General features: G+C 45.4%; 1 protein-coding gene across 1 annotated transcript in view; it reads left to right on the top strand.

Moving 5' to 3' along the window:
- The window catches only part of ZBTB41 (zinc finger and BTB domain containing 41), a 59,188-nt gene that overhangs the window by 27,681 nt on the left and 8,163 nt on the right, over nt 1-23,344 (top strand). The window contains 2 exon segments of the mRNA XM_033916609.1: nt 461-567; nt 19,477-19,582. Of these exon segments, the coding sequence (XP_033772500.1) occupies nt 461-567; nt 19,477-19,582 (213 nt within the window).

The following is a 23,344-nucleotide window of genomic DNA, read 5'->3' as shown; positions in this document are numbered from 1 at the left end:
CTTGCTTCAGGGCTCTCAACATGTGCGTGCAGGCTTCCCTTCTCCCCCCCCCTCCCCCTCCCCGGGCATAACTTCCGGTTTCGGAGGGAAGAGAAGAGAAGCCTGCACGCACACGTTAGAGCCCGGAGCATAAGTTCGCTACGGGCTGAAATCTCCAAGCCGGTTTTTTTGGGGGGGGGTTTTAATGTTCAGCAGCGGCAGATGACAGCTGGGCGGACCGCCCAGCTAAAAGGCCCTAGGGAGAACACTGGAGAGGAAGGCTGATCGGCCCGTAGATCAGGACGGCAACACGAGTGCGATCGACTCGAGTTGCCTTCCTGAGCTACTGGTCGATCGCGATCGACACGTTGGGCACCCCTGATGTAAAGGATAATGGTCAATGCATTTATTTCTTAGTCAACTTGTAACTTTTGGAAAAGCAATGCGAGACTAAACATATTGTAACTATTCTTGTATACAGACTTCACCTCCGAGTTCATCATGATGACAAGAGGTATGAATGTGATGAATGTGGGAAAACATTTATACGCCATGACCACCTAACAAAACATAAAAAAATACACTCAGGTATGCAGTATTGGTTGTATATCTTGTAGTTAAAAACAGAGCTGGTAGTAATTGCAAGAAGCAGGGTAACAATGTAAACGAGTTGATTTAAATGTAGCCATGTGTTGACGCAACCCCTCCCCCCCTCCTTTACTAACGCGTAGCGCAGGTTTTAGCGCCAGCAGTGGTGGCAACTGCTCCGACGCTCATAGGAATTCTGTGAACGTCGGAGCAGTCGCTGGCGCTAAAACCCGTGCTACGCGTTAGTTAGTTTGGCACTCTGCTACAGACTTTGCAAATTAGAACGTAAGTGTAGCAAAACTGATATTTTAACTTGAAAGCTGCAGAATATTTTGAAGAAGATATTCATTTTAAGATCTAACCTCTGTCATGTAACATGTTTATTGTGTTGGTCCCTCTATCAGTCAAGCTCAGAGCCATCAGAAAAGATGGATAAGATGATAGACTAGCCATTTGGCTGACTACATCTTCAGAGGGAACTGGCTGGCTGCCTCTTTTCCACAGTAGAGGATGATATGGGGACAAATTTGTCCCCATCCCCACGACACAAGCTCTGACCTTCATCCATAAAAGTTTTGAACAGTTATGATTTTATATTTGTTTTTTTATTAAAATATAAAAAGTAACAATATTCTGTATAACTGTCAATAATACAAATCAAAGATCAGCAAATGCTCCCCCATCTTCCCTTCATAAATATCCCCTTCCCTATATTTCCTCTCTGCCTCACTTACAAAGGTGTCATAAAGGGCCTGAGCTGTTATAGCCCTTCCCTGCACAGCCACCAACTGTACTTTTTGGGGCATGTGGTAGTTTTCAGGTGCCCAGATCAGTCATTAACATACTTCAAGTGACTAAGGAGAATACCACCACTCTACTGCTTCCCCTGTAGTTTCAGCATTAATAATATTTGATGTGTTGGAGAGGGAAATCTTAGACAAGTTCAGCCTTAATGTGGTAAATATTACTACACTAACATCAGTACAGAGGTAGATTCAACCATTCTTGAACTGTGATTATATCTGTAGGTATCATATATGAGGAGGTGCTGATAAGTCTTTGGATCTGTTTCACCTAGATTTAGACTAATAATACTTTCATCACATCAAAATTTATTTCGTATGTGTCTGACCTAAATTTCATAATTGTAGCTAGATTATTTAAGTTTTTTCTGACCTGAAGTGAAAATGGTGCAAAATAATGGCGATTTCACTGCAAAAGTGTACTGAGTGGTGATGAAATATCCTTTCCTAAAAGGGAACGCAACCAAACAAATTTACGATGATTTACGATGGTTACATTAGGAGATAAGTGCCCTTCCTGCTTCACAGTCAAGAACTAGGTTGCCTCGTTCAGAACAGAACATTGGAGCATGGAAGACCAACTCATGACAGTTCAAGAAAACATGGATGATCAAAGAATATCTGCTAAATAGATAGCAGAGACCCTGGAGATAACCCGAGAATGAGTAGGCTATATTATTCACAAGATTTTAGACATGAAAAAGTTCTCAGCCAAATGGGTTCTTAAATTTCTTAATGCTAACCAGTGAGATCCTGTAGGATTTTTGAACTGTCATAATTCTGGATAAAACTTGGGAGATATATACTGTATACAATCCAGAAACAAAAGAACAATCCAAAGAATGGAGAGAAAGTGGTTCCCCGGGTCCCAAGAAATTCAAGTGTTGACATTATCTTCTGGGACAAAAATGGAATTTTGCTTGTAGATTACCTGGAAAAGGTTGTAACCATTATAGCAAAGTACTATGTTGCACTTCTCCTCAAACTGAAGTAGCAATTGGTCTCCAAACGTCGAGGCAAACTTTCTAAAGGAATCTTGTTTTTCATGACAATGCTGCTGCTCACAAGACAGTCATTACACAGCAGAAATTGGCAGATCTTCACTCTGAAACACCCAGACTACTTACCTGATTTGGCTCCTTTAGAATACTACCTCTTTCCTAATCTCAAGAAATATCTCAAGTGCAAAATGGATGATACATTAGCTACAGATGAGTGTCTTGCAGCACAAACAAAATAATTGTTCTTGGGATGGGTTAAAGAAGTTAGAACAAGAAAGCCATAAGTGTGGAGCTCATGTAGAGTTGATAATTGTTTTTCAATCCCATAGCTCAGTGTGTCTCAAACTTTTTTTTAGCTCTGGTACACTAAACGGATCAAATGTTTTATGTGACACACTAAATGGAGCAAATGTTTTTCGTGGCACATTATAATTAAAATTATAAAATTGCAAAACCAACAAAAAATTAAATTTGACATTTATTTAAAGTTCTTTAAGCTATGTATGGGTAATTATACCAATGGTGAAACTAAAGTAGATAGAATAGAATTGCTAATCAAAGCGATGGATGTGCTTGTTTTTGAATGCAAATTAACTCAAAATGTGGCTTGATAGTCAACAAACACGCATTTCATAATCCATCATCTGCAGTCGTTCTCGCTCTTTTCGATTTAAATTTCTGTCAGAGTAACAACAGTAACAAAGCCTTGACTGCTTTGTTGCTCAAGTTAGACTACTTAAAAATACATAAAAAATAAATACATAATACATAAAAAATAAAAATAAAATTACTTACCATTAGTTTTGAAGGACCAATCACGTCAAAGAATCATTTTTGTCTGGGCGGTTGTATCCTTATGCACACAGACACTCATAAAGTTGACTGGCTGTTGCGTATGCGACATACGTGTCATCTATTCTAATGTATACTTATGAAGGGAATTTTTTTAAATAAGTAAAATTTTGGACTTTCTCATGGCACTCACGGAATCTCATGGGCAGAACACTACTACTGTGCCTTGGCACACAGTTTGAGAGACACTGCCGTAGATTGTTTTCTTTACAAGCCAAGGACTTATCAGCACTCTTGTAGATGCTGGTGCCTCAAAGAGCATCTGTATTGGTGCCAGCTACACCAATCTCTGTTTATAGTCATAGAGACAAAAAGCTTCATCAAAGTATTAGTTGGGGTGGGGTAGGCCTCATTAATCAGGGGAAATCTTCACTTAAACCTTGATTACTGTCCAGGCACATACTTTGACTACACCTGAACATTATTCTGAAATAGAATTTGAGTGCCCCTTCGTGAACAACTATGGATTTGAGAATTTCTCTGATCAGAAGTCAGCAGATTTCCATGTGAATGAACCCCTTTCCTCCACAGGAAAGGAGAAAATATCTACTAGCATACCTCTCCTCCACAGAGTTTGTTAGGAAAATAGCAGGGATCATTTGATTTTGGTTGTTGGAGAAGGAAAAACCCAAGCATGGATTTTGGACTACCCTTAAACATTTCAAATACCCCTTACCCCAAGGAAGACAAGAAAAATTGTTGTTTTTTTCTGTGGATAGCAGAGTAAGGCAGCACATTCTGGTGATGTCAACCAAGGTAGACAACAGAACAAAAACACACAGGTTCCACATGCAATTGCAATTATCTTTCAACAAGAGGAAAAGACCTCAGAAGCCTGCACCATCAAGAATATTAAATTCTGACAATGGTAACTCAGCAGGACAGGTTCTCTATCATTGGTCTTAAAAACCTCTTGTGCCCGATGGGAAAAATTTTTATTATGCGATAGTGTACTTAACACATATTTTATAATCAGTACTTGTGATTAGTAATATGATGCACTTATCTTAAATTGCTGATAAGAGCCCAGGTGCCAAACACTGGACTTAGGTGTATGTAGGTTCCCCTGTCATTGTGCTTTTCTCAGAGTTCCTTCTGGTCAGAACTGGTTGCAGCTTCAGCTGTCAAGGTGTTGTGAGTTTGTCTAACTGGCATATCCTGGCATCCCCTGAGATTAGCAACTTTGCTTTCCCCATGGCTAAGTAGGATGTGTTGACCACTCATTGGTGATTCCCAAGCTTATGGTTGGCAAAAAAACTATTGACTTAGTTCCTCTGTTGGTTTCTTTGTCACTTGTATATGATGTGATGGGATGAAGCTGCTTAGGGCATGAAAAAAAATATGAACAATTTCTTTATTTTCTCTTCTTTTAATTTATTATTTACTGAAAAGATCATATACAGTGGAACCTTGGTTTACGAGCATAATTCGTTCCAGAAGCATGCTTGTAAACCAAAATACTCATATATCAAAGCGAGTTTCCCCATAGGAAATAATGGAAACTCGCTTTGATACGTTCCCCCCCCGAGGCCAGTGGCGCTGCTCGAACTGGCACCCCCGCCCAACCAACTTGAACACCCCCCCCCCCGTCTGGCACAGGCACAAGAACCGGCATCGCTCCTCCTCGCTCGCAAAGGCCTCCTCCAGCTCGAATCGGCACCCCCCCTGCGAGAACAGGCACCCCCCTGCCCGACCAACTTTAACTCACCCCCCCCCCCCGTCTGGCACCGGCATGCAGCCCACTGGACGTGCCGGTGCGGCTTGAAGATCTTCTTCCTGCCTCTGCCGGCTTGATGCATGCTCAAAGCCGGCAGAGGCAGGAAGAAGATCTTCAAGCGGCACCGGCACATCCTGTGGGCTGTGTGCCGGTGCCGGTGCCAGATGGGGGGGTGAGTTAAAGTTGGTCGGGCGGGAGGTGCCGGTTCGCGCCGGGGTGGTGCCAATTCGAGCGTGGGGAAAGCGATGCCGGTTCTCGGGGTGGGTGCTCGCAAATTGAGTCAACACTCGGTTTGCGAGACAAGTTTTACGAGAATGTCTTGCTCGTCTTGCAAAACACTCGCAAACCGAGGTTTGACTGTATATGCAAGCAAATCTATCTCAGGCATATTCATAGTGGGTATATATGTATGTATGTGTGTGTGTGTGTGTGTGTATGGAATGTGGCCATGGGGACTCTGCCCATCTGTATAGAATGTTTCACCTATCTACTGGAAAAGAGCTTACCAGGGTAAGTACATAATCTCTTTATTGTGTATGTTAACCAGTAACCCGTTCTGAGCTCTTTGGGGAAAATGGGATAGAAAACTAACTAACTATAAATATATACATACATACATATTGTATTTATATAAACACATTTTTCTTTTTAGAAGAGCAAAGTATTGTTTGTAACCAGTAAGAAAGTACCTATATAATTGAAGGAGTAGTACTAAATATTAATACTGACTAGAGACAATACAGAACAGTCTCCTGGAAGAGGTGGTGGAGACAGAGACTGTGTCTGAATTCAAGAGGGCCTGAGAAAGGCACGTGGGATCTCTCAAAGAGAGAAAAAGAGATAATGGTTACTGCGGATAGGCAGACTAGATGGGCCATTTGGCCTTTATCTGCCATCATGTTTCTATGTAACATTGCTTGTGAATTTTTGTGTTGTTTTTTTTTTTTGCAAGATAAGAAAGCTTTATTGCATTTATATCTAAGAACGTCATCTACTTTTCTGACTGAAACATGTTCAGATCTTTCCTGATATCTCTTGAAGTAGGAAAAAATTTCTAATAATAAAGCTAGAAGTTTTGGCTTTGGGTGCAACTTTTCATCTTCAATTTCCCTGTAAATGTATACTGAAATTGAATAATGGGATATACTACTTTTTGAACCCATTCAACTTCAAAGTTTATTAAATAATAGAGCTCCTCTATAAAATCAGATTCTTCTATTGTTTTGCAACATATTTACCTTAATGGGAATAGGTTCCTACCTCTATTACCCCCTCCCCCCTTTTATCAAGGCATGCTGCTGAGCCGCCCATTGGGTTGATAAATGGTGGGGTTAATTATATCCTATAAGCTTTCAACTTTTCTTTATTTACTAATAATTTTTCCTCTTTTTTGTAGACTACTAAGCATGGATATTCCTTTTTTCTTATGTTTCTTTATTTTTGTATTGCTACTTTTCTGTTGCAAAGATATTCTTTATGAATATATTAAAACTCTGAAAATACAACAACAACAACAAAAAAAAAGAAATTGAGAAAATACAACATGTAACCCCTTTGTTGGCTAAGTTACACTGGCTTCCAGTATCTTGGAGAATTCAGTTCAAGACCATGGGGCTAGTGTTCAAGCTATTCAGGGTACATTGCCAAAGGCAATTGCTAATTTAATAGTACCGTATATGCCTTCTCATACTCTGCAGCCTGAGGCCTAGATGCATTAAACAGCAAAAAGAAAGAAGAAAACACTTTGCCTCGAAACTACACACAGTACAGCAGAAGAGGCAAGGGAGGAGTCCAATCAGCCAAGGAAAACTATCTTTATTCAAAAACATAAGACCCAACAAGGATCCTAGTTTCGGCGTCCAAATGACACCTTCCTCAGTGGACACAACTGATGTAGAAATCTGTGGTGTACACTTGGGAACTAATGTGGCACGTTAAACCCCCCCCCCCCAAAAAAAAAAAATAAAAACTGCTCTCCAAGGCTGATTGGATTCCTCCCTTGCCTCGTCTGCTGTACTATTAGATGCATTAAAGTCTGCAATCATCTCACTATTGTCGCTAAACTGGTTTTGACTAGTTTAGTGACGATTGCATTTGCCGACCCAGTGCAGAAAACAACTCACCACATGGTTTTCTGCATGATCGCTTATTCTGTCTGGCCATGCAAATAAGGTCATTAATATTGAAATGCCATGTAAACTGGCCAAGTGATTGATATTCTAACATCATGATGCACAAAAAAAGCAAATGAGTTTTTAGCGATCTGAAAAAAGTGACTGGTCAAAGACCAATGGCTTATATATCTTACCAATAGTTCAGTGCTGAAATTAATATAATATTTATAACTGGGACTGGACTCCCCACCCGTGCCAGTGAAAATTGGCAAGAGGGATGCCCACTCCTTCCTACCATTGGAGCCCCCCCCCCGCGCAAACGAAAAATGGCAGGAGGGATGCCAAGCACCCACCATGAACTATCCTCTACCCTCTTCCCAAAAGGCAGGAGGGATGCCCCACGAACCTCCCCCACCCCCGAACCTTTGTGAGAAGTTGAGAGCAGGAGAAATGCTCTCTTTCTCCTGCTACGAGGCCTGCTAGCTCAAAATAGTGGGCCTTCCCCTCCCCAGTGCATGGGGAGGGGCCTAAGGCCCCGATTGGCTCACATGCCTAAGGAGGGGAGGGTTCCATGCATCGCATTTTATTGCAAGTTGGGGTTCACAATGTAAGTTTTTGCATCTGGAGCAAGGGAGGGTTGACTGACTTACCTAAGTCCTTCCTTCTTCTCTAGGCCCCTTCTGCCTACATCAAGCTAAGCATGCTTTTAAAGTTTCAGAATTTCTAAACTCTACCCCCAACTTGACTTCCTCACCTATAGGGATACCTGCCTTCGCCTCCTTCAATTAGAACAGTGCTTTCCTTAGTTTTACTCCCCTTTTTTAAAAGGCAATGGCTTCCCTCCTTTCCTGATAGATCTAGTGTCTCATTTTTTAAGGGAAGGAATGATTAAGTTCTTACCTCGATAATCTTCTTTCTAGCAGACATATACTCAATTCCTGAACCTTTGGGTAGTCAATCCCTTCTTGCGAGAACTCTTGTAGGAAGCTTCATTTGCATACTTTTTTGCTTCTCCTCTCTTACTTCTGGGCTATCCCTGAACTCTTCAGTGTGAATCAAAGCAGACAGTCAGCCCTGTATAGGAAACAGAAGAAGGGGGGATACATGGACTCTCCCTGGGAAACATTTATGTTCTGTTCATATCATAAAACATAACAGCGAATATATAACATATACTCAAATTACAGCATTTGTAATACAGAAAAAGATAAAATAAAACACATCACTAACTTAAGCGTAACCTGCACTAGGAGTATGGGAGTAATGTATAGAAATTGCCTGGATATGTCAATGCAGTAGCCAATGTCTATTTTTCTTGAGGCTAGACCAAAGACCCAAGACGTTCGAATTTCAGGTCTTGTTGAGGCAGGAATCATGCAAATTCTCCACTGATTGGGCAGACGTCAGAAATGGAGTGCGTGTCTACTAGAAAGAAGATTATCGAGGTAAGAACCTAAACTTTCCTTCTAGCATGACAGACATTCCTGAACCTTTGGGATATAACAGAGCAATCCCTAAAGATTAGGTGGGAATCGAGGATCTAAACGCAGAATCCTGCTATGCTGCCATATCTACTCTGTAAAACTTCAAGAACGAATGCAGATAAGACCAAGTGGCAGCTGTACAGATCTCTTCTGGGGAAATCGCAGAAGATCCCACCCACAAGGAAGCAATCCCCTTTGGGGAATATGCCTTCACAGAAATAGGTGGACATTTCCCACTGCTGAAGTGTAACGAGGTGTTTTGAGGCAGATACAGGCTTTTCAAATTGGGAAATCCAAGATGGCTGCTGTGTCAGTGATTTTAGCACCAAAAATGAAGAAAAGTTGATTTTGGTTTACCAGGCTGTCAGCCTGCTACTCATGCTGTGTCATGCTGTGTGCTGGGAGCTGCAAGTGTGGAAGCTGCAAACAGCTTATAAGGAGAATCTCTGCCTCAAGATGCCTGGAATCTGGACTACTTGTTTCTTCTGACTGCCTCTCAGGCCCAATCCACTGGCCGGAGAGCTCACCTCCTCCATTAAACTCATGCATGCCAAACAGGGGGAGAAAGCAGTGGGCTCTAATCCTGGAAAACTGTCACTCCCACTGCGGACGAACCTGAGGCGAGCAATACTCCTAAGGAAACGGTCCCTGAGCCCTCGGACTGTTAATGCAGGCTATCGAAGTGAGTGCATTGCAAAGAAGTCTTCTCCTTGGAAGCAGACTTTAGCCCTCAGAGTCTGTGTTCTCCCACAGCCAGAACTATCCCGCTAAGGGTATCTTCTGCAGCACCCAAAGCTTCGCAAATGAAAAAAGTGAAAAAGACTGGAATTTAGAGAAAATAAACACAAGCAGAAAAGACAAGCTCCTACTTGTAGGAAGATAGCTGAGGTGTTAAGGGACAATCCAGAGGTAAGAAAGGAGGAGCAAAAAAGTATTCAAATGAAGCTTCCTTACAAGAGTTCTTGCGAGAAAGGATTGACTACCCGAAGGTTCTGGAATGGAGTGTCTGTCGTACTAGAAACAAAAACAAAAAGTTGACTCTGATGATTCCACAGAAGAAAAAAATTCAATAAAAGCCAAAGACTCTGTGGAGAGTTGATGTTCCAGATGAAGACTTTATTAAAAGTTCAGCTCCATAATCCACATAAAACAACAAGGACCCAATCCTTGGGGGACTGTGGATTACAAAGTAGAACATTTAATAAAGTCTTCATCTGGAACATCAACTCACCACAGAGTCTTTGGCTTTTGTCATACTAGAAACACCATTCTTTTGTCCATTCAGGCTTTTGTATGAAAATAGGGATCCATAGCGCCCTCCTGTGGCCATTCTCAGACCAGACCCTACCAGTGCCTATTACAATATCAATAGAACTTTGTCAATGAGACATAACCAGAAAGCTTTCAAAGCATGAGAAATGGTATCAGGTTCAAGTGATTGGACTCGAGTCCTTGGTTGCGAGGATGTAATAGATGCACCCCCTTACTTCCCTAGTCTGTTATTGAGAAAGACATGGGGGAAGCAACTGCTTGCCCTGAATCAGTAGCATGGAATATTGCTACTCCTTGGGTTTTGGCCACCAGGATTGGCCACTATAAGAATGGGCTACTGGGCTTGATGGCCCATTTGTCTGACCCAGTAAGGCTATTCTTATTATTTATTTATTTATTTTGATTTCTATCCCGTTCTCCCATTCGAGGCATCTGTTGTCAGAATTAATTGATGTTGAAGTTGAAGAAAAAGCAATGTTACTTACCGTAACAGTTGTTATCCAGGGACAGCAGGCAGCTATTCTCACTAGTGGGTGATGTCATCCGACAGAGCCCCGATACGGACATCTTGCAAGCATGTCTTGCTTGAAGAAACTCAGAAGTTTTGAGATGCCCGCACCGCGCATGCGCCAGTGCCTTCCCGCCCGGTGCTCCGGGCGTGTCTCCTCAGTTCAGGTAGCTAGCAGAGAAGCCAACCCAGGGGAGGTGGGTGGGACGTGAGAATAGCTGCCTGCTGTCCCTGGATAACAACTGTTACGGTAAGTAACATTGCTTTATCCCAGGACAAGCAGGCAGGTATTCTCACTAGTGGGTGACCTCCAAGCTAACCTCAATGGGATGGAGGGAGAGTTGGCAACTTAGGAGAACAAATTTTGTAACACAGTTTGGCCAAACTGCCCATCCCGTCTGGAGAAAGTATCCAGACAATAATGAGAGGTGAACCGAGGACCAAGTAGCAGCCCTACAAATCTCCTCAATCGGTGTCGATCTGAGGAAGGCTACAGAGGCTGCCATTGCTCTGACCCTATGTACTGTGACCTTACAGGGAAGGGGTAATCCAGCCTGGGCATAGCAGAAAGAGATACAAGCCGCCATCCAGTTGGAGATGGTGCGCTTCGATACAGGTCGTCCCAACTTGTTTGGATCAAAGGAGACGAAAAGTTGAGGAGCAGTTCTGTGTGGTTTGGTGCGGTCCAAGTAGAAAGCCAAAGCATGTTTACAGTCCAGAGTGTGAAGAGCTGATTCTCCAGGATGAGAATGAGGCTTTGGAAAGAACACTGGAAGCACAATGGATTGGTTGAGGTGAAATTCAGAGACCACTTTAGGCAGGAATTTCGGGTGAGTGCGGAGGACCACCTTGTCATGATGGAATACTGTGAAAGGTGGGTCCGCCACCAAGGCCTGAAGCTCACTGACCCTGCGAGCAGTTGTGAGGGCCACCAGAAAAACCACTTTCCAAATGAGAAACTTTAGTGGAGCCTTGCTCAGAGGCTCAAAAGGAGGTTTCATAAGCTGAGAAAGGACAACATTTAGATCCCAAACCACTGGAGGTGGTTTGAGAGGAGGATTGATATGAAAAAGTCCTTTCATAAATCTGGAAACCACAGGATGAGAAGAGAGAGGTTTCCCTTGTAGAGGCTGATGGAAAGCCGCAATATCACTCAGGTGGACTCGTATAGATGTCGACTTGAGACCAGACTGAGACAGATGTAAAAGATAGTCCAAAACAGAGGATAGGGAGGCTCGCTGAGGCTCCTTAGAATTGGAAATACACCATGAAGAAAATCTAGTCCATTTTTGGGAGTAGCATTGACGAGTAGCAGGCTTCCTGGAAGCCTCCAAGACATCCCTCACCGCCTGGGAAAACTGGTGCGGAGTTACGTTGAGAGGAACCAAGCTGTCAGGTGGAGAGACTGCAGGTTGGGATGAAGCAGAGACCCCTGATGCTGAGTAAGCAGTGAAGGAAACACTGGAAGTAGGTACGGTTCCCTGCTGCTGAGTTGAAGTAGAAGGGAGAACCAAGGTTGCCTGGGCCACCGAGGGGCTATCAGAATCATGGTGGCATGTTCGGACTTCAGTTTGACTAGAGTCTTTTGAATGAGAGGGAATGGCGGAAACGCATACAGAAAGCGATTCCCCAATCCAGCAGAAAAGCATCTGCCTCGAGGCGATGAGGAGCGTAGATCCTGGAGCAAAATTGAGGCAGCTTGAAATTGTGGGGAGCCGCAAAGAGGTCTATCTGAGGCGTTCCCCACTGAGCAAAGATCTGATGAAGGGGCTTGGAGTGGAGTGTCCATTCGTGAGGCTGGAGAAGACGACTCAGTTTGTCCGCCAAAACATTGTCCCTCCCCTGAATGTAGACAGCTTTGAGGAAGGTGTTGTGGCGAACCGCCCAATCCCAGACTCTGAGAGCTTCCTGGCAGAGGGAGGCCGAGCCCGTGCCCCCTTGCTTGTTGACATAATACATGGCGACCTGATTGTCGGTGAAGCAGATGTTGAAAAGCTTAAAGAGCATTGAAGATGGCTCTGAGCTCCAGAAGATTGATTTGATGGAGTCGGTCCGCACAGGTCCAGAATCCCTGAGTGCGAAGCCCATCCACATGAGCTCCCCAGGCATAGGTCGAGGAATCGGTTGTGAGAACCTTCTGATGAGGAGGAGTGTGAAACAGCAAACCTCTGGATAGATTCGAAGAGGTCATCCACCAAAGTAGAGACCGCCGAAGAGCAGGAGTGACTATGATGTGTCGAGTCAACGGGTCTGACACTTGAGTCCATTGAGAAGCTAGGGTCCACTGAGGAATTGTGAGATGGAGCCTAGCAAAGGGTGTCACATGAACTGTAGAGGCCATGTGGCCCAGGAGGACCATCATGTGTCTCGCTGAGATGGACTGGCGAGAAGATATAGACTGGCAGAGACGAAGAAGAGCATCCATGCGCTGAGGAGGAAGGAATGCTCGAAGCTGAATGGTGTCCAGTACCGCCCCGATGAAGGGAAGGGACTGGGTAGGCTGCAGATGAGATTTGGGAAAATTGATCTCGAAGCTTAGGCTCTGCAGGAAGCAGATCGTGGTCCAGGTCGCCGAAATGACCTTTGGAGCTGACGGGGCCTTGATGAGCCAGTCGTCGAGGTATGGAAATACCTGAAGACCCCTGTTCCGGAGTGCAGCGGCCACCACCACCAGGCACTTCGTGAAGACTCTGGGAGACGAGGACAGGCTGAATGGAAGCACTCGATACTGCAGATGTAGATGTCCCACCCGAAATCTGAGGAACCTGCGGGAGGCCGGATGAATGGGAATGTGAGTGTAGGCCTCCTTGAGATCCAGAGAGCATAACCAGTCGTTCTGCTCGAGGAGAGGGTAGAGAGAAGCAAGAGTCAGCATGCGAAACCTCTCCTTGACTAGGAATTTGTTGAGGGCCCTGAGGTCCAAAATGGGTCGCAGGTCGCCCGTCTTCTTCGGAACAAGTAAGTACTGGGAGTAAAACCCCTGGTTCAGTTGGTCCGACGGGACCGGCTCCACGGCACGAAGCCGGAGCAAAGCCTGAACTTCCTGGAGAAGAAGGGCGGTCTGAGCCAAGTTGGAAGGATACTCTCTTGGAGGGTGGTCCGGAGGGACCCGATGGAAATGAAGAGAGTATCCTTCCCTGATGATAGTAAGGACCCAGAGGTCGGTTGTTATGGCCTCCCAGCGATGATAAAAGTGATGGAGGCGCCCTCCGATGGGAAAAACAGGGGGAGGCAGAACGAGGTTGGTTATGCCCTCGACGAGACAGTCAAAAAGGCTGAGTGGTCTTAGGGACAGCAGGCGACTGAGACTTAGGCTGACCCTTCTGGGGAGGCTGGCGCTTCGCCGGTTGCCTCGCAGGTGGAGTTTGCCTCGGCTGATAACGCCGCTGATAAATCAACGGCGGACGAGAAGGTCGAGACTGCTGAGGTTTAGGCTTCGGCCTAAGGATAGATTGGAAGGACTTTTCGTGGTCAGACAACTTCTTCGTAACAGTCTCGATGGATTCGTCAAAAAGATCCGCCCCAGCACACGGGACGTTCGCCAGGCGGTCCTGAAGATTCGGGTCCATATCAATGGTCCGCAACCAGGCCAACCGGCGCATCGCCACCGAGCAGGCCGCCGCTCGGGCTGAGAGCTCGAACACATCATAGGCAGATTGCATTAACTGAAGCCGAAGTTGGGACAGCGAAGCAACCACTTCCTCAAACTCAAACCTAGCCTGGGACTCGATGTAGGGTGTGAACTTCCGAAGCACAGGTAGAAAAAATTCCAAGTAGGCTGCAAAGTGGAAATTGTAATTCAGGACTCGAGATGCCATCATCGAATTCTGATAAATGCGTCGACCAAACTTATCCATGGTTCTGCCCTCGCGGCCCGGAGGCACTGAAGCATAGACCTGGCCAGGATGAGACCGCTTGAGTGAGGATTCGACCAGGAGGGAATGGTGAGAAAGCTGAGGGCCCTCGAAGCCTTTATGATGCACCGTGCGGTACCGCACATCCAATTTGCCAGGGACCGCCGGGATAAAGTAAGGAGACTCGAAGCATCGCATGAAGGTCTGGTTGAGGAGCTTGTGCAGGGGAAGTCGCAAGGACTCCGCCGGAGGACGAGGCAAGTGCATGGTATCGAGGTATTCCTTGGAGTATCGAGACCCAGCATCGAGAGTAATGTCCATGTCATCTGCCATCTGCCTGAGGAACGATGAAAAGGACAGTTGGTCCGCTGTCGCCGGTCTGCGAGACGGACTAGAAGAAGAAGAGGCTTCAGGCTCCAGAGAGGCCTGCGAGCAACAGGACGAGTAGAAAACCTCAGGGTCCTCGAACTCCGGGCCCGGAGGAGGAGACCCAGTCGAAGCAGCATACCCCAACCGAGGCAATTTCTTCTGAGGCGAGACGGTCGAGTGCCGAGAGGAATGCTTCGAAGAATGTCTGGATCGATGCCCCTCCCGATGCCTGGAAGGGGATCGAGCCCGCCTGTGAGAAACTGGTTCAGACGCCGCCAGGGAGCAGATTGGACTCGATGCCGTCGATCGCAGAGGCGGAAGAGTCGGCGCCTCCCCCGACGCCTCCCAGGTTTGATAGGGGGTTCGGAAGAACTCGTCCTGCTTCCTGCTATGCCCAGGACTGGGTGGCCCCAAAGGTGGACGCTACACTGAGTCATGGGGCGGAGTAATCGGTTCCAAGGGAGGCAGGTCACTAAACGAGGCTTTCCTCGAGGGGATGGGCTCCAAGGGAGGCATATCACTAAGGGAGGCCCTCCTCGAGGGAATCGGTTCCAAAGGAGGTACAGCGCTAACGGAGGACCTCCTTGAGGACCCGGACACCGCTCGCCGCTCCTCCTCGCCGAGCAACGAGGTCGTGCGGCGAGGAGGAGGAGGAGGGGGCGGTCCACCCCTCAAAGCCGAAGCTGGAAGGTCACCCTGGATGGTGGCAATCAGCTGAGGCCCCATGGTCTGCATGAGCTCCACGAACTGAGCCTCCAGAAGGGACCGCAACGAAGCCGATATGGAGGGATCCGCACCAAAAGGGGGCCCTTCCGCACGGTCTCCGCACTCCTTCGGTGCTGCGTGCTTCTGCTTGCCAGTCTTCGGCACCTTGAGCACCACCGGTGGAACTGTCGGGGTCGATACCTGCTCCGAGGAGACGGAGGAAGGCACCGGCGCCGGGGCCGAAACCGGTGTGAACGATGCCGGTTTCAGGAGGCCCGAAGCAGCCGGGGAGGCAGAGGGCTTCACGGAAGGAGTCGAAGCACCCGTCGATGTCGATGTCGAAGCTGCAGGATCCGATGAAGCTTCCATCTTGAACATGGACTCCCACAGCAGACAGCGGCGCTTAAACGCTCTCGCCGTCAAAGTGGAGCAAAGCTGGCACGATTTCAGGAAGTGATCCGGTCCCAGACACTGTAAGCAGCGTCGATGAGGGTCCGTGAGCGAAATCGCGCGCTTGCACTTGCTACACTTTTTAAAACCGGTAATTGGCCGGGACATAGGCCGGAAAAGCTCCGCCGCAAGGTCGAAGGCGCGGGGCCCCAGCCACGCGGCCGACCCGGTATCGGAAGGAAAAATTTTTTTTTTTTTTTGAAAAAAGAAATCAAAGAAAGAAATAAATGCACAGGAGAGCCAAAAGAACTCAACCCACGGCAAAATAGAAGGCAAAAAAAAAAAAGATTCAATGGCGCAAATTGAAGATAGACTTCTCAGCTCCGCGGAAGAAAAAGAACTGAGGAGACACGCCCGGAGCACCGAGCGGGAAGGCACTGGCGCATGCGCGGTGCGGGCATCTCGAAACTTCTGAGTTTCTTCAAGCAAGACATGCTTGCAAGATGTCCATATCGGGGCTCTGTCGGATGACATCACCCACTAGTGAGAATACCTGCCTGCTTGTCCTGGGAAAATGTCTGCTATAGAGGAGTATGGAATCATCCAACAAGCAGTGAAGAGCTTTATGCACAGATTCTGTAATATTTATCTTCTTGGATAGTGATTGTGTATGGTTCCTCTGTGTCCTGAGTCACCATGCAGAGACTACATTATTTTTGCTGCCATGTGGCCAAAAGCATAAAGAAATTATTGTGGTCATTGCAATACAGTACTCCCCTGATATTCATGGGGGTTCCTGGAATGGAACCCCCACGAATATTGAAAAACTGTAAATACGTTTTTTCGCCTGGGGAGGCAGGATAGGGCAGCTGGAGCGCCGGCGAGTGAGTGAAATCACTCGCGGTATGCTCTGACTGCCTCTTCCTGCACTAAAGTTAGGCTTCACCAATCAGGAGCTGCTTTGACACGCAGTTCCTGATTGGTGAAGCCTGACTTTAGCACAGGAAGTCCCGGTCGGAGAATACCGCAAATGACCGGGGGAACACTGTATTGCTTTCTTAGAGCAGGTTTATAATACTTTGAATAATCTGAACTTGGATCATGGCAATGTAGCAGAGGAGAGAAATGTCTGGTATCTGAGCTCCTATGACCTGCAAGATTTGCATAGGATTGAAGTATGATTTATCTTTGGAATGATGAAGCTTATACATTTACTATAAAAGTCTTGAGTAGAGAATGTAGCGGGAAGGGAAGAGGACACTTAATTCAGAATGAAGACATAGAAGGAAAACCCCAGTTTTTAAGGGAGTGATTTCATAAAACATTTTTCATGTGTAAAGTATGTTTTCACATGAAGAATGGCTATTTTAAAAGTGTGTGGCAGTATGCATATATAAGTAGGTGCGCTTAAAAATTGTACTTATTTTACATGTGTTCATTGGTGTTCTCAGGGCATAGGTTGGGCGGAATTATGATATACGTACATATATTAGAATATATAAATACATACCTAGAGCATGCGCACCCCACAACCCCCTGCATTGGAGCAGGCATAAATCTGTGTGAGTGCATTTATGTACTATTTATGATAATTCTGAGAGCCCATTTTATAAAATAGGCACTTTTTTTAATTGTACGTGCCTTCTTTTGAAATCACCCGCACATGGGCAAGCCCAAGATTTTTAAAATCTTCAGTTGGGTGAAATGCATGTTCAATGCTTTTTTTTTTTTTTTCTCCAATTCTTTATTCATTTTTCATCTTCCATCAAGTACACAATATTACATCAATTGAATCATACACATCACTTGAAATTCTTTCTGTTGTCATCTTAAATACATAAATTATCTCCCTCCCCCACCCACCCTTTTCACAAATATTGCAATCAAAAAAATAACATACATGTGCCATATTCATAGATATTGATTCAACCTATATTATAACTATATACCACCCCCTCCCATAATTATAGTTATACTCTCAGGGCCTGATTCTCTAAAAGTGCGTCCCGATTTTAGGCAGCTGTAGGCGTCCTACAGCTGTCTAATCAGCCAATCGGGATGCACGTTTTTTTAAAAAAATGCTCCCCAGGCAGGCCGCCTATATTGAAGGCGAGGCCCGCAAGACACCTAGGCCCTGATTCTGAATAGGACGCCCGGGAGAGGCGTCCTATTCAGAATCGGCCTAAACTAAACCCCGATTCTGTAACCGGCGTCCATATTACAGACGCGGGTTAGAGAAACGGGTTAGATTAGACACGGCCCGCTACAATTATCGCGGCAAGGGATCTCTCTGCCGCTATAAGTATAGCGGGCCGCGGCCCCCTGACCAGGAGGGTGCCCAAACCCTCTGCCCGAAGACGCACCCCCCCACTACCGACCGCCCCCCCGACATTACCGATCTCCCCCCCTCCCCCCGACAATATCGATAGCTGGCAGGAGGGTGCCCAATCCATCCTGCCCGAAGACGCACCCCCCTCCCCGGTGCTAACAACCCCCAAACCTCCACTCCACCAAACCTGTTCTTAGATGGGTCTTGCACATCTTGAGCCGGCAGGCACGCCTCGTCGAAATGAAGCGGGCCCGCCCCTTCCCGGCCCATCCCGCCGAAGCCTAAGGCCTGATTGGCCCAGGCTCTAGAAGCCTGGACCAATCAGGCCTTAGGCATAGCAGGTCCGCCCATCCCCACTAAGTCTAAGGTCTGATTGGCCAATCAGGCCTTAGATTAAGTGGGGATGGGCGGACCCGCTATGCCTAAGGCCTGATTGGTCCAGGCTTCTAGAGCCTGGGCCAATCAGGCCTTAGGCTTCGGCGGGATGGGCCGGGAAGGGGCGGGCCCGCTTCATTTCGACGAGGCGTGCCTGCCGGCTCAAGACGTGCAAGACCCTTCTAAGAACAGGTTTGGTGGAGTGGAGGTTTGGGGGGTTAGCGCCGGGGGGGTGCATCTTCGGGCAGGAGGGATTGGGCACCCTCCTGCCAGCTATCGATATTGTCGGGGGGGGGGATCGGTAGTGTCGGGGGGGCGGTCGGTAGTGTCGGGGGGGGGGGGGCATCTTCGGGCAGAGGGTTTGGGCACCCTCCTGGTCAGGGGGCCGCGGCCCGCTATACTTATAGCGGCAGAGAGATCCCTTGCCGCAATAAGTATAGCAGCCGCGTCTACTTACAATGTAGGCCAGCATTTTGCTGGCCTACATTTTAAGCTTCTCCTCTACTAGGGAGACGCGTAGGGCCGCCTAAGTTCAGCCTAAGGCCCTTAGACGAGCTTAGGCATCTTGCGGGTCTCCCTAGGCTCCCGGAGGTGCCTTCAGGCTTGCCTGGGGAGCATTTTTTAAAAAAAAACGTGCATCCCGATTGGCTGATTAGAAAGCTGTAGGATGCCTAAAATCGGGATGCACTTTGGAGAATCAGGGCCTCAATGTAAAAAGGCGTCTAATCATTACAATAAGTTGTCAATGGCCCCAAAATCTTTTTAAAATTAATATAATTCCCTTTTTGTATGGCAATTATTCTTTCCATTTTGTATATATGGCACAACGAATTTCACCAGAAGGTGTAATTAAGTCTTGTGTAATATTTCCAATTTCTGGTGATATGTTGAATGGCGACTCCTGTCATTATTAATAAAAGTTTATTATTATTTGATGAAATTTGACTTTTTATTCTCATTGACGTCCCAAATAGGATTTGACAAAACTCTGAATAGATAATTTCTCAGAAACAGTAAGTTGCCTTATGTCACAGAAATAGAAACTTTCATTAAACAGTTTAGTGATAGCAGTGTTGAAATGAAACTGTTTCCATTTAAGCTAATCATAGTGTACTGATCTCTACCATTCCCCAAAGGTGAAAAAGCACATCAATGTGAAGAATGTGGAAAATGTTTTGGACGCAGGGACCATCTCACTGTTCATTACAAGAGTGTTCACTTAGGAGAAAAGGTGTGGCAAAAGTAAGTAGATTTGCCAAATGTTCTTATTTTGGAAAGCTTTAAGTTGTGTAGATGTTTTCACTCTCTGCCAAGGCTGGTTTGTCCTCATCTTTTCATTGCTGGGTTCTTTGTTTCCTGTTTTCTTTGCAGATGCCAAAAAATCCCATGACGTTTTGTATGAGTTCTTTTCTGTTGAAGTTAAACACCATTAAAGGAAGTACATGTTGCCTCTATGGTCCCTTTATAATAATCTGACTAAAAGGATAACTCAGTCTAAACACTACCTCTTATATTCTCAAATAAACATACTAATAGGTAGCTGTGATTTATTTTAACTTCCTACTAATTTTTGTGAACGGTACTCAAATCGTTTCAACTTAGCTAAAAATTCACAAAAAGAATTAGGAAGTTAAAATAAATCACAGGTACCCTCTATAAAAATGGAAAAAAAAACCCTCTTAATTTGCTTCTACCAGAAATGGAAGCGAGATTGTTACATTAGTGTTTATGGATTGCTAATATGCCCTAGAATTGTTCAATGCAATTTACAATTTAGAAGAGCCTGGTCATATCTAGGGATTACATTTCATTTGGGTTCATGAGAAAGATTACTTGGTTTGTGTTCATGTATGATTTTCATATGGTTTGAAGAGAAGATTGGCTGCTTCTGGTGGTGGTGTCTTGATATTATGGGTTCTGGTATGGGTGTCTCTTTCCCGGTTTGTAGGTAGCTTGGTCATCTATCGAGATAGGAGAGGTGATTTGTGTCTTGTTTGGTTTCTTGTGGTTGTAGCCTGTTGTTTGTGAGGGGAGGGGGTTAAGGTATTTTCCAAATAGGTTTTTAGGACTTTACAAAAGTTTAGGAAGGAGGGGGTGTACCTTAATTGTACTGGTAAAGGATTCCACCATTTTGCTGCCTGGTATGGGAAGGTTGTAGATTGAATCATTTTGTATTTGATTCTCTAGGATTTGGGAACCTTATTCTTACATGGTTGCTGATCAATTTATATTTGGCTTTGGGTGGTATTTCAATTAAATTCAACATGTAGTCTGGTGTTTAACCATGGAAGATTAAATTGATAGTGTACATAGTTTAAAAATACACCTTGCTTTGAAGGTGAGCTAGTGTAGCTCAAGATACAGGGGTGTCACTTTGTCATATTTAGTCGCTGAGAAAGTAAGTCTGGCTGCTACATTTTAAATGGTTTGTATTTTTTTCTGTATATTTTTTTTTGCATCCTACATAAATGACATTGCAATAATGTAGTTGGGATAGTACCAGTGACTGAATCAAGATCTGAAAGTTATCTTTGGAAAAGCAATGTTGGATTTGTCTCATATTTTTCAATGTTGTGAATATTTTCGCATTTGTGCCTCCCTAGGATTCTCAGTTCTGATTCCAGTTTCAATAGAGCGTTAAACAGTATTATTTGAGTGTCGTTGTTGGTGATTCTGGATGGGCTTAGTAAAAAAAATTTTTTTTCTTTATTTAATTTGTTTCATGTTGTCAGCCCAGTCGACAACTAGACGAGTGACTTCTTCTACTGATTTGATGATCATGTTTTCTTTATTGTAGAAAGGAATGCATATTGTAATATCATCTGCATAGGGAAGTAGTGAGGTCTTGTTTTAAAAAGGTTTGGATAATTTCCTAAAAGAGAAGTCCATAGGCTATTATTGAGATGGCTTGGGGGAAATCCACTGCTTATTCCTAGGATAAGCAGCATAAGTCAGTTTTACTACTTAGGATCTAGCTGGATTCTTGGGACCTGGGTTGGCTGCTGTTGGAAACAGGATACTGGGCTTGATGGAGATTTGGTCTGTCCCAGTATGGTAATTCTTATATGAGCCAAGTATAGGACAATCCAAGGCATTGTGACATCACAGATGAGGTTGACTCTTAGGCATTGGTGGAATGAGGCATTATGACATCACAAACTCAGCTCTGGAATGTTGCTACTCTTTGGGTTTATACCAGGTACTTGGGACCTGGGTTGGCCACTGTTGGAAACAGGATCCTGGGCTTGACAGACCTTCGGTCTGTCCCAGTATGGCAACTCTTATGTTAAGTATCCTAATGTTGACATCAGTATTGGGAAGAGTGGTGAGCCTTGGGTACTCCGCTTGATACTGACCATTTTTATGCTGTATATTCTGTTTGTTAGGAATCCTTTACCACTTATCCCTAGGAAGTTTAGGATCAGTAATAGGAGTTGATGGTCTAACACATCAAATGCACTGGCTAAGTAGAACTGTAGTACAAAGACTTGTTATCCAGTGCTCATGCGTGTTCTAATCTTGGATGTTAGGGATTGAATAGTGTTTTAGTGCTATAGTGTTTTCTGAAACCTGATTTTGTGGTGTGTAGTAGTTTGTTGTGTTCTAGGTAGTGTGCGATTTGATTTGTTAACACACTTTCTAATAGGTTGACATGGAGTGGGATTGAAGCTACTGGTCTGTAATTCTTGACATTGTTCATTTCTCCTTTTTGATCTTTTGGGATGGGTGTTAGAATGATTTTTCCTAGGTGTTTAGGAAATATTCCTTCTTCTAGTGAGTCGTTTAGTCTAATAGATAGATGTAGTATTTTAGGAAAATTGGGCAGACATCTAATGAATATTGAGATTTGGGTAGTAATTTTATTAACTCTGTTTCTGTGATTGGGGAGAATTCCTCCCAGTACCTATCTGCTGAGCATTTTGTTTGTGGAGAGCTTCTCTCTTTTTGTTTTTGTGCTATTTCCTAGTATTTCTATGCAGTTTGTTGCATTTCCTTAGTGTCAGTTCTGATGTGGTCTACTTTTGTTATGAAAAAGGTTGCCAGTTCAACTGCTGTTGGAGTATTTGTTGATTTGGATGTTTATTTAGTTGGGTTAGCTAGAAAGCACAGTTACTTACCGTAACAGGTGTTATCCAGGGACAGCAGGCAGATATTCTTAACGTATGGGTGACGTCACCGACGGAGCCCCGGTACGGACACTTTTAACTAGAAAGTTCTAGTTGACCGCACCGCGCATGCGCGGGTGCCTTCCCGCTCGACGGAGGAGAGCGTGGTCCCCAGTTAAGATAAGCCAGCTAAGAAGCCAACCCGGGGAGGAAGGCGGGTCCTAAGAATATCTGCCTGCTGTCCCTGGATAACACCTGTTACGGTAAGTAACTGTGCTTTATCCCAGGACAAGCAGGCAGCATATTCTTAACGTATGGGTGACCTCCAAGCTAACAGAGGGGGAGGAGGGATGGTTGGCCATTAGGAAAATAAATTTTGTAACACAGATTGGCCGAAGAGTCCATCCCGTCTGGAGAAGGCATCCAGACAGTAGTGAGTAGTGAACGTGTGAACTGAGGACCAAGTGGCAGCCTTGCAGATTTCCTCAATGGGCGTGGAACGGAGGAAAGCCACGGAAGCAGCCATAGCTCTGACTCTGTGGGCCGTGACAGCACCTTCCAGTGAGAGACCGGCCCGAGCATAACAGAAGGCAATGCAGGCAGCAAGCCAGTTAGAAAGCGTCCGTTTAGAGACAGGGCGACCTAAACGGTTAGGGTCGAAAGATAGAAAGAGCTGAGGGGATGAGCGGTGAGCCCTGGTGCGATCAAGATAGTAAGCAAGGGCACGCTTACAGTCCAGCGTATGCAGCGCCTGTTCCCCAGGATGAGAGTGGGGTTTGGGAAAAAAGACAGGCAAAACAATGGACTGGTTGAGGTGAAAGTCCGAGACCACCTTGGGAAGGAACTTAGGATGGGTGCGCAGAACCACCTTGTCATGGTGAAAAACAGTGAAAGGTGG

The sequence above is a fragment of the Geotrypetes seraphini genome, chromosome 12, assembly GCF_902459505.1.
Source record: "Geotrypetes seraphini chromosome 12, aGeoSer1.1, whole genome shotgun sequence".
NCBI lineage: Eukaryota > Metazoa > Chordata > Amphibia > Gymnophiona > Dermophiidae > Geotrypetes > Geotrypetes seraphini.
This window is presented reverse-complemented; position numbering and strand designations above follow the sequence as displayed.